General features: G+C 40.7%; 1 protein-coding gene across 1 annotated transcript in view; it reads right to left on the reverse strand.

The window, feature by feature from the left end:
* The window catches only part of TH (tyrosine hydroxylase), a 30,290-nt gene extending 29,647 nt beyond the window's left edge, over positions 1 to 643 (reverse strand). The window contains exon 1 of the mRNA XM_089523443.1: positions 554 to 643. Coding sequence (XP_089379569.1) covers positions 554 to 643 — 90 coding nt within the window. The remainder of the gene's footprint in view (positions 1 to 553) is intronic.
* Positions 644 to 12,291: the final 11,648 nt, after the last annotated feature.

Raw genomic sequence — 12,291 nt, forward strand, 5'->3', positions numbered from 1 at the left:
TCTTTCCAGGATAGGGTCTCTCTAATTGTGATGTCATGTGAAAATCTTTGCCACAGTCGCACAACTGTCCTGGGAAAATGCCTGATTTCCCCCATGTAATAAATTCCAGATTTTGATTAACAAGCAAGTTTTCACTTTAACCCTGGGAAATCAAATTACCTGAAAAGCAAGACAGCTTTAGATAGTGGTTGTAATTTTTTTTAAAAAAAATCCACACACCACCTCATGCTTCTTAGGACTCCCTAACATATCATTGATCATATTTGACCATTTGATTTTTTTTTTTCTTTAGCTTTTTATTTCTTGCATTTACAAGTGGCTTTTTTTGGTGGGGACATGGTATTATCTTTACATATGGATTATAAGGACAGGTTTAAAACACTTCTAACAACTAGTTTTGTCCAGTAAGATCTCCCTTTAACTGAATTTTTAGGAATAAAGTTATTCTATTCCCTTCATCTACTGGACTGACAGTCAAATTTACCATGAGCTGCACTATTGCTGGAGGTGGCTAGACTGGAAAGTTCAAGAGAGGTTTTTCTCCCTTTCTTACCATGATAGCCTCTGCTTGCTTGGAGTCCACCTCAGACACTGCCCGCCGGAAACCTTTGGCTGAAGAACTGGAAGAGTTTGGGGTTGGCATCCTGGCTGGTGCCCTGGCTCAGCATTCAGCTTTGCTTTGCCTTCTCTTGCTGGGCTTTTATAGGCCAGGGCTGACGTCAAGGACCCTTTCCTATCCCCCTCTGCCCACCTCCCTCCTTTCAGCCTGAGGGAGAGCAAAAGGGAGGAGGGAGGAGATGCAGAAGAAAGAAGTGCTTGTGTCCCATTAAATCTAATTGTTGCTAAGATTGCAGGCATCCAGCTCTTGAAAAACCACTGCTGCTCTTTTTCTGCACCCCAAAGTATTTGCTAGACTAAGGATACCCCTGTATCTTAATGTTCTATGTAGCATACTGTATATTTTCTCAAACTCAATACCACTGGGAGTAAATAAGGGTATCATAAAACTCTATCAGACAACAAACAAAGAATATAATGCAAATGAGTAGCATATTCTCTGAATTTATGGCTCTCGTTATGTACTGTAAGGATAACAAAAGGGAAGTCTAGTAGGCTGTAAGATATTTACACTGAATAAATGTGAGGAGTTAAAGGGGGATATAGTCTAGTCCATCAGGCTAGAAGCTGATGTGGCAAATGGTACATTAGACTGAAATATTGGCCCAATGGTGTACTGACTACCCTGCTTTGGATCCCCCCACAGCTACTTGAGAAAGGAAGAATGAAGTAGCACCAAGCCCTCAGTTGGGGTTGGAGAACCAAAGCTGAACCTCTATCAAATGCATACTTGAGGCTTGTCCCAATTCAGTGTACTCCAGAAAACTGAATCCCCTGATATAAATGTGTATCAGTCTCAAAAGTCATTCAGTCCAACCACCTGCCATGCAGGAAGATACAATCAAAGCACTCCTGACAGATAGCCATCCAGCATCTGCTTAAAAACTTCCAAAGGAGGAGACCCCAAGGCAGCATATTCCACTGTTGAACAGCTCTTACTGTCAGGAAAAAACAAAAAAAAAACCAAAAAAAAAACCTCCAAAGGAGGAGACCCCAAGGCAGCATATTCCACTGTTGAACAGCTCTTACTGTCAGGAAAAAACAAAAAAAAAAACCAAAAAAAAAACCTCCAAAGGAGGAGACCCCAAGGCAGCATATTCCACTGTTGAACAGCTCTTACTGTCAGGAAGTTCTTCCTAAAGTTGAGGTGGAATCTCAGCATTAGGAATCCATTGCTCTGGGTCCTAGATGTAGTTGGAACAAGATGTAGCCATACGAGTTCCTCGGATTACATGTCCCATGATCAGAACTTGTAATCACTGGGATAGATCAAATGCCTATCCCAGTTCACAGGTTACACAGCTTGAAAGTGCAGACACTGGAGAAAGCCCAGTACCAGATCTTCAGGTAGCAGGTAGGTCCTCTTCCTTTTCCTCCACAGTTGCTAGCCTTTCAGTCACAACAGAAACTTTATGCTATTAGAAACAACAGACAGCTCTAATATTTGCATTGCTTCAGACAGTAGTGGGCAAAGTGTAGCCTATGGTCACTAAAGCCCCCACAAAGCTCTCCACATTGACTGGGGTTAGGGGTGACGGACCCCCAAAGATGTGGAAAAACTGCAAATAAAAAACCACTATTTTTTTTTACCTAAGAGAACATCTCTCTAGCAATCTCCAGGTCCTCTACAGAAACTCTGTGGTCAATATCTGCCAAAGGTTGGTCATAGAATCATGCTGGAGGACCTAAAAATGCCTAGAGAAGTGTTTTCTCTAGGAACTTCTAGGTCTTCCAGAACAACTCTATGGTCAAAGTCCAGCAGAATTGTACTGGAGGACAAATTCCTAGAGAGAACATATTAATCAAAAGACCAAATAATTAAATCTGCAAAAGTCAAAACTGCAAATGTGGAGGGTCAACTGTACAATTCTTTAAATTCTTTAAATTTTACATGACCATTTTAAAATCCAATCCCCCTCAAAACTGCACAAAACTTCTGCAAAGTGTAGTAGTTTTCCCCTCTTGAGCCCTCTCCCCATCCCAACACCTTGAAAAGCACACAGAAAGGGAAAAAAAGGAAGAAGGTGGTATTGCTCACTTCCTGTTTCTATTCCAGCTAATTTTCAATTGACGTACAGGACTTTCAAAATATATGGTGAGCTTGGATGGTGGGGAAGCAAAACTGCTATGTTTTGCTGTGATTTTGTGGCATCTTTAGGTAGGTTTTTTTTGTTGTTGTTGTTGCCTTGACCGACAATCTGCGTCTGAGCATTGACAGGGGGAGTGTGACCCTGTTGGTGCTCTTAGACCTCTCAGCGGCTTTTGATACTATAGATCACGGCATCCTCTTGGACCGCCTGAAGGGGTTAGGTATCGGGGGCACTGCTTTGCAGTGGTTCCGGTCCTTCCTCTCGGGCAGGTCTCAGAGGGTGCTACTCGGGGACTGTAGCTCCAGTAAGAGGTACCTCACTTGTGGGGTTCCTCAGGGGGCTATTTTGTCCCCGATGTTATTTAACATCTATATGTAGCCGCTGGGTGAGATAATACGGAGTTATGGTGCTGGGTGTTATCAGTACGCTGATGACACCCAAATCTATTTCTCCGTATCTCATTCGTCGGCCTCGAATTCCGATGGCATCTCTTCTCTCAATGAATGTCTTCAGGCGGTAATGGGCTGGATGAGGAAAAACAGATTGAAACTGAATCCAGACAAGACGGAGGTGCTCATGGTAGCGGCCCCGAAACCAAGAATTGGGTTGCAACCTCCAGTCCTGGATGGGGTCACACTCTCCTCCAGAGACTGTGTTTGCAGTCTGGGGGTGCTCCTTGACTCATCGCTCCTGATGACAAATCAGGTAAATGCGACGGTCAGGAGTGCCTGTTATCAGCTTCGGCTGATACGCCAGCTGCGCCCTTTTCTGGAAGTAAGGGATCTCGAGACGGTTGTGCACGCGCTGGTAACCTCACGCCTTGACTTCTGTAATGCACTCTACATGGGGCTACCCCTGTGCTTGACTCGGAAATTACAGCTGGTTCAAAACATGGCAGCCAGGCTTGTGTCAGGTACATCTAGGAGGGACCACATTACTCCGGTTTTGAGGTCCCTCCACTGGCTGCCTATCAGCTTCCGGGCCCAGTACAAGGTGTTGGTTATCACCTTTAAAGCCCTAAATGGCTTGGGTCCAAGCTATCTCAGGGACCGCCTCCTCCCGTACAATCCTCCCCGCGCTCTCCGGTCCTCTGGGAAGGACTTACTGCAGCCTCTAAAATCTAGGCTTGCGGCAACCTCCCAGAGGGCATTCTCTGCTGTCGCCCCCAAACTCTGGAACGACCTGCCAGATGAGATCCGTCAGATAACATCATTAGACAGCTTTAAAAAAGCGGTCAAGACGGATCTCTTCCGGCAGGCCTTTCCAGATTAATCATCCCGGCCCAGGTTCCCAGGTTCCCTGATTCCCTCATTCCTCCCGTGGCCCCATCTTAGTGATGGTTGAGGATCAACAGAGGGATATCAGGGTTTTTAGTTTTAATTGCTGTTTTTATGCTTGATATTGTGTTTTTAATATGTTATACTATTTAATACTGTCTTAAGGGGGGGGAGGGATAAAGGGTTTTTAATTGTCATATTTTATATTTTACTGTTGTTAACCGCCCGGATTGGTTTGCCAGAGGGCGATATACAAATAAATATTATTATTATTATTATTATTACTATTATTATTATTAAAAATCACCGAGAAACTTGAATTAAAAATGAATGGGGTCTGATGGCTTTTACATATTATTGCAGTCATCTGGAGGAGTGCAGGAATGAAAATTTTCCCCTGCCCTCTGCAGTTGCCCACCGCTTGGTTAGGTGTGGCAGTATTTCCATCCCAATTTATTGACATTTAGTGTTAATGTCAAATGTGATTTGAGAATATATACCCCTCTTAGTATTTGGGTCTCTGTTTTTTAATGAGGTAGTCAACCTCTTAATAGAGACAGACAAGCCAGTAGGGAGAGTTTGAAGGGAATTACACATAAAAAAGAGACACTCAGTGCACTTCATACATACTTTGTTCTCCCAACATCTGAACAAAAAGATGCTATCTGTAAGGATACGGGAGTACATGAATTAAGGAATGTGTGTGATGTGGTTGCTGGAAAACAGAAAGCTACCCTGAAGATTGGTTTAGCTAAACCGATCAAAAGGAGAGATATAATTCAGAGTTTGATCAAACAAAGGTCCAAAGGAGATAAAAAGAACAGCATTTTCAAGGGCATCCTTTAGATGCCTGCTTTTTCTTCACAGTATTGTGTTAGGGAGAGAAGGTGGGGTGGGTCAGACTGAATAGCATGAAGTTGGTGGCTCTCATGTCAGTGGGGTGATGAATCTAATCTGGGTTTTTGTCTGAAGGATCTCTCTGCTGTGCTAATCCTATTTTCAGCACCTTGGATAGCTCTTTTAAAGGCAGAGATTTACTGACCCATTGACATGGATGCTGTGAGCCACCATTGATGCGCCTCATTTTTAGACCTTCTGTGATATTTGGCCATAAATAAATAAATACATAAATAAATAAAATACTAACATCTTTCAACATAATAATTTACATAAAAAGGCACAGACAGAAGAGTTACAGCCCTAGTACAGTTCCTTTCATATTCATGTGACCTTTACTTCTTCATCTTATACTTTATCCTCACAACAGATGGATCACCTGCTGTTCAACCCACACCCTAGCATGTTCAGTTTATGCCTGGGGGATCCTGAGCACCACAAAAACAGTCTTGGGGCCACAGAGGTCCTGCAGGCCACAATTTGTCTACCCTTACTAGAGAGGCTATACTGGCACCCTCCTTGCTATCCTTTCATAGGCAGGTGGGGACCCTTTTTTTGGCAAGACTTTGAGGGCTGATTGTTCAGGGCAAGGATGACCACTGAGAATGTACAATATTATTTAATTGTTATATTGCCTTTAACAGTCTTAACTGCTTTTAATTCTATTGTTAGTTTAATGACATTTTAAACTTTTCTCTGGTGTGACTTTTTTTAGTTGTATCTTTAACAAGCAGTAGAAGTTGTGTTGTTATTGAGCAAAACCTGTGTAAAGGTTGTGGGCATGACAGCTGCTCTCTGTTCATATTACTGGATGAAATCAACACGGAATAACACCAGCTTTCATCTCCCATTTGCCATCAGATTCTCCTCTCTCTGCCATTCCCCCCCTCTCAATTTCTGTCCCTTCTTCCCTTCCTTCTCCGCCACACTCTCCTTCCTATAATCTTGAATAATTACAGTCTGTCACTCGAAGCAATTACAGCACAGTTTAGCTTTCGCTGTAAAACAGTGCCATTCCTGTTTTACAGCTCCAATCAACAAAACCCAAAGCAATAGAGTTTAATAACCCATAATGATACTTCACGCCTTACCACCACCAGCAACCTTTCTCGGACTTAAGCAACAACAGGAAAAATAGAATTAAAATCCACATTGCTACATGAACTTTGCAGCCTCTCATTATAGCAAGACTGGGATGCTGGCTTTAGCATGCAAACTACGTACTCCTCTCTCATCTCATTAAAGTCAATGGGACTGTGCCAGCATCTGTGTTTTCCCCTGCAAATAAACATAGGTTATTTTATTAAAACTTCTTTTTTAAAAAAAGAAAACCAGTAATGGCCTCAGAAGCTTTGTCAGTTTACTAGATGAATGAGACTGCTTAACTCTTCCCTTTCCAGGCAGTTTCCACTGTAATCCCTCCCCTCCCTCTTCCGCAGTTGTTTGTCACCCACATGTGTGTTGGGTTGGTAGTGGAGATAGGTGTAAAAGAGGGAACAAAACCTGGCACACTGTGGTAAACATAAACGTAGAGGCCCAAATACCCTAAATGCACCAAGTCCTGTCTGATCATGGAAGCTAAGCAGGGTGACTCCTGGTTAGTACTTGGATAGGAGACCGCTCATGAATATGAGATGTTGTAGGCTATATTTTAGAGGAAGGAACTGGTAAAACCACCTCTGAGTAGTCCTTGCCTAAGAAAACCCTATGAAACAGGTGAATTGAAGGTACACACACACACAGACTTTGCATGCAGAAGCTCCCAGGTTTAATCACTATTATTTCTTCTTGTTGTTTAATCACTGTTATTTCTTCTTCTTGTCAAACCACTTTAGCTATTGTGCTACAGATCCTCTCCAGTGTCCCAGGCAAGGGTAAGGAAGGTGTGGTCCTCCAGATATCGTTGAACTACAACTTGGCTTCCAACAACCCTCACCATTGGCCATGATGCAATTTCAAGAGAAAATTTCATAGTTACTCAGGTGCAGATATCTTGGTGCAAGTTATTTATTAATTAATAGCATTTCTTTCTTATCCTTTTCCTATAATGGAATGCATGACAGCATAGCAAGGGTTCCCAAGGGTTCCCCATCTCATTCTGCTTTGTTTCAGCAAGATATTATGGTCCAATATAAGAACTACCACCAATTTAGCACTGTTTAGTAGATTTCCTAGTAAAAGCAAAGTTAAATATATAAACCTTTCCAGTATAGTACAGATCTATTTTTTCTGATCTTTCTAAGCAAAACATTAACTACTTTGAAAAACAAGCCTTAAAATCCTTTCATATCATACAGCTGACTTAATGGAGTGAGGGCATTTGGAGGGGGAAATCTTCATCACCAGTAGAAGGAGGGATTCTTGTTCCATGAATCAGCTGTAATTTTATATTTGTAACAGAAAGCACAATGTTTTGGCTCTGTTGTATGATTAGAAAGTCAGCTTTTATTTCTGAGTAAGAAAATGGAGTGGGTAGAGCTCCATCTGAGAGGCAGAAATGCTACAGTAGCAATTAAATTCAACAAGGAAGGCTGGAGAAAAAGGAGCAGGCAAGCCAAAAATGTTGACAAGTCATATTGCTGCTTCAAAAAGCAGTGCCAAGTCCCAAACAATGATCTCCTCTTCAGTCAGTGTGGAAGCACTAATGTATAATTTAGTCTTTCAAAATATTGGCAGCAAAAGACAAAAGTTGGAGGGTTGCAGATAAAAAGTTGTGAGGGGTGAACTCTGCTTGACTTGATTTGGAACACATACCATTTATTATCAAAATAAACCCAAAAGACAACCTTAAAAAAAAAGAACTTATTTGAAAGTTTGGGCCCATCCATAAGTAAAACATGACTCAGTGGCCTGCAACCTGCTCCTTGGCCCCTGAAAGTCCATTTCCATGCTTTCACTGACAGACACATATCCAGTAATAGCAGGAAAGGCTCATAACTCCAATTTTCATCCTACCTATTGAAAAAAAGACAACTAAAGACCATAGGAAATATTATTCCTATGGTTTCTAGTGGCTCTAGAGCATTGAGGTCTTAATAGAAGCCATGTCTGTGTGTCATTTTGTATGTGTATGTGCCTTCAGGTCACTTGCTGATTTATGGCAACCTCATGAATTTAATAGGGTTTTCTTAAACAAAAAATACTCGGCAGTAATTTTGCTAGTTCCTTCCTCTGGAATATAGCCTACAGTGCTGCATGTTCATTGGCAGTTTTCCATCCAAGTACTAATCAGAGCTAATCTTGGGCTGCAGTGCATTTCTTGCCATTATCCATATTGGATAGGGCTGATGGGATTTTCAGTCCAACAAAATCTGAGGAAGCACACATTCCTAATTGTTAAGAAGAGGTTAATGGCCATCTCTCAGGGATGTAGCAGTTGTGGATTCCTGCAACAGATTGAGCTAGAGAGCCCTTAGTGTCTGGAGTTGGCCTTTGTAAGATTTTCACTTAAAGAGAATTCTCCTGAATAGAATTTCCTTTCTTAATACCTGTGAAATAATCAAAATTCAATTGTTAATAACCTGGGACAAATTACCAGTATACCAAACAGTTAGTGGTATCCCAAAGTTGTGAGATATTAGTTCATCAGACAGGCACATCAGCAGCTGTACTGTGGTAAGGAACCATGGATGGTTACAATTGGGATGTTCTCTCTCTTGCACACACACACACACACACACACACACACACACACTCTTCTACTTCCCCAACTGATTTCCTATTTTAACTACATTTTCTATCTTCTAATTTATGATGGAGAAAACTTTAATGAAAACTACAGGAATCTGTTAATTTTTAAGCCCTCAAAGGTTTCTTTTTGATAATTGTATAGAATTTACAATTCAGAAATGGTCTGGAGAATTAAGCTAGAGCAAGGTTATTTGAAATTATGGTCTGTGCTAAGAAATGGAGAGACAAAATAGATATATATTGGCTGTATCTGCACTGCAGAAATAATCCAGTTGTAAAGTGTGTTAACTCTCCTGGCTCCATCCTATGGAATCCTGGGATTTGTAGTTCGTTGTGGCATGAGAGCTCTCTGGCAGAGAAGGCTAAGTGTCCAAAGGTAAAATCCCAGGATTCCATAGCACTGAGTGTTTAAAGCGGTGTCAAAGTGCCTTATTTCTGCAGTGTGGATGTAGCCTTCGTTACACTAGTTAAAATTCACAAAGTAAAATGGGGAAAGCCATTGGCTATTATAGCAGAGTTTCTTCTGATATCCTCTAAGATGCTTGATATGGAAGTATTTATGCTCCATCTGATTTCAAGGGTTCAATTAAGAAAAAAACAAAATTAGGGTTTAGGTACATGTGGCTGTTATCAAAGTGCTCTTCCTTTTTATATATATCTCCATCCATGTTTAGCAAAGAAATTATGTGCACAATGACATAATGTTCATATTTGCTTATGGCTGCAATCCCAGGCATATTACTTGGCAATTGGTCTCTCCAAGCTCAGACCCTGGTTTTAGGACTCAGGAGTAAGTTTAAATGGCATTTGTTACGGGAAAGCAAGGGTAATTCAACTCAGCTCAGCTCAGCCAAAACAAGGAACTGCTGGGTGGATTGACTCTGCTGAGACCACTTTCACATTGCAAGAGTTCTTGGCTTACACTACTAGTCTCCCACAGGATTTTCATATTTGGCAGTTCCCAAGAAACATATCTTTTCATTATATTGCTGTCAAAACCTAGAAACATTACTTTTGGCAAACTGCAGTTCTCAGAATCCAATTACTATGTTTGAGGGGGTTTCTGTGGTTCAAGAAACAAATAGTCTAAGATGCTCCATTGAGGATGCATATCCTAATTTTTTTATTTTTTTATTTACTTCATTCATATGCCACTTTTCTCCCAAAGTAGGACCCAAGATGGGTTCCAAAAACAGCAGATTAAAAATTAAGCATGTTTACAGTAAAAATGTAAAAACAATTTTAAAATCCCCCCATTAAACACTATAAAATATAAATATCCACATTTAGAGTTGTGCATTGATTGTGCTATGCAGTTTTTGTGTTGAATAGAAACACTAGGCAACTGAATGAACAGCATCATTGCATGGCAAGTCCACTTTGAGAACCTTTAACTGAAGGCAGACATTCAACATCAAACAAAAATGTCCAGTTGTTTCCTTAGGGGAACTTATACATGTATAAGACTCCATCCTGGCCATGATGATTCCAAGTTCTGATTCTTACTTCACTGCTGAAAGAACTGCAAAGAGAAGAGACCTGGTTGAAAATCTTTTGGGCATACTTGGAGCCTAGTATATTGGGGTGGGGTGATTTACTCAAAGGATCACAAGGGATGAGGAGTTGCCTCTGAGCACATATGTCCTTGCAAATCTTCTGTAGTTCTTCCAGGGGCAATGTTTCTTCACTCATTTGGGGAGCCCAGGAAAAGGAACAGGGTATTAGGTTCCACTATAACAAGAGCCTAGCTAATCTTGGAAGCTAAGTAGCATCAGGCCTGATTAGTACTTGGAAGAGAGAACACCAGGGAATATCATGTGTTATAAGTTTTTAGAACAAAGCAATGGCACACCTCCTCTCTCTACGTCTTGCTGAGAAAAATCTATAAGGTTACCATAAGGTACAGTCAACTTGAAGGCAACAATGAGTTTTCACAGGCTCTCAGTTGTATATTGTACTTTCAATGTATGGACAGTGTTGCTGCTGACTACTGTTTTTCATGCTGTGGTCCTATTATAATTTCCATAATAATTTGGGGTTAGGATTGCAAAATTATGCAGCTGTGTATGAAAAGCCAAAGCTACTGATATACCATGAATAGATGTTTACAGCATAGTGCTGCACATATGAATAACTTACCACAGACCACGGGACCTAGCTCTAGTTGCAAATGAAAAATGGCAAGGTCAGAAAAATCAATCACTTTCCCACTCTATATCATCTCTTTTTCACTGTCTGCTGCATGATTTTCTGCCCTCAGTAACAAAGAATTACTTGAACAAAATGCACACATATCCTCCCACACTCCCACTCCAGCACACTCTTTCTGGTCCATTTTACTTCCTTTGGACCATGGAGTTCAAGACAACTAAGAAAATATAATATCCACCCCAATTTTATTAAAACATATTAGGAGGGCTTCGGGCAGAAACTGGCCTACCCCATATGATACAAGAAAAATTCAGTCATAAACTCAAGGGTCTAAACTCATTGAAATGTCATCATTTCAAATGAAGATTAGTCATAGTTAAATATAGATCACTTTACGTACAACAATGAAGGAATATAACTGATTTGCTATTATCGGCAAAACTGGATATTAATGTGAATGTCTTGAAAGCAATCCATTCATGATGGGCCAAAACATCTGTTCACTGAACACCTGAATTCCACAAGGGAGCATATTTACACCAGATATGTACCCCAATGCTTTTTGCATCACCCATGGCCGCTCCAAACTCTCTTGGCAGTGCTTGTTCTTATGGGAAAAAGGATGAATTGCTTTTCCAGAAAGTTCCCAGGAAAGCAATGAATTTTTTCAAAATATAGCATTAAAGAAGTGCCATTTTTCAAAACTAAAACTTTACTTTTGGCCACTTTTGGTTTTTGACATTTTTGACAGTCTGTGTGGTCTTTGAAGGGTCACAGGAGCAGAAAACTAGCCCCTAGACCCAACTTCACTTGTCCACTCTAGGCCTACACCCTCTGTAGGTATATGTTTTGCAGGCAGCAGACTCCTTGTCAATCTTCAATGAAAAGAACCACATTGCAAATGATGAAGGTCCTTCTACCAAAGACCTTGAGCAGCTGCTGTCAGTCAGAGGAGATGATGACCTGAATCCCATTGGATAGTCCCAAATACAGTAGATCCACTGAATGAACTGTTGAATTATCTACATCCATAGGATGATTGCATAATCTAGTTTAGATTAACAATAAGGTTGAGACTATTGAATTAGATTTTGTGGTCCTCCAGACTGGAGCTCTGGAATATTTGATACTGTTAAGCTGTGACAAAGAGTAATGTAAAAAATCTCTTTATTGTATCCCACTTTCCCCCCCCAAATGTATGACTCAATGCAGACCTCTTTTATGAAGTTTATACTTTAGCATCCCCATACTAACAGTCTCACACATTAACATTTCCTCCTAATCACCCATGGTCTAACTCTCTGTCTCCAGGTAGAACAACAATTAACTCAAAGTTTGGAAAAGTTACTGTTTTGATTATGATTACCATAATTTCCTCATTCAAAATGAGCATTTTTTGGAGGAATTCTAGGAGTTGTTGTTCACCAAAGTAACTTCTCCAAGGTCTGGATTGACTTTACTGATGGCAACAGATTTACATTTCACTGTCACTAGTTTGTAGAAAGGAGAGTTAAACCAAGACATAAAGGCAGATGTCCACCCAGATACAGTTGGGAAAAGGAAACAAT

This window comes from Sceloporus occidentalis, unplaced genomic scaffold (assembly GCF_023333645.1).
Source record: "Sceloporus occidentalis isolate IW3139 unplaced genomic scaffold, rSceOcc1.0.p SCAF_4, whole genome shotgun sequence".
NCBI classification, from domain to species: Eukaryota; Metazoa; Chordata; class Lepidosauria; order Squamata; family Phrynosomatidae; genus Sceloporus; species Sceloporus occidentalis.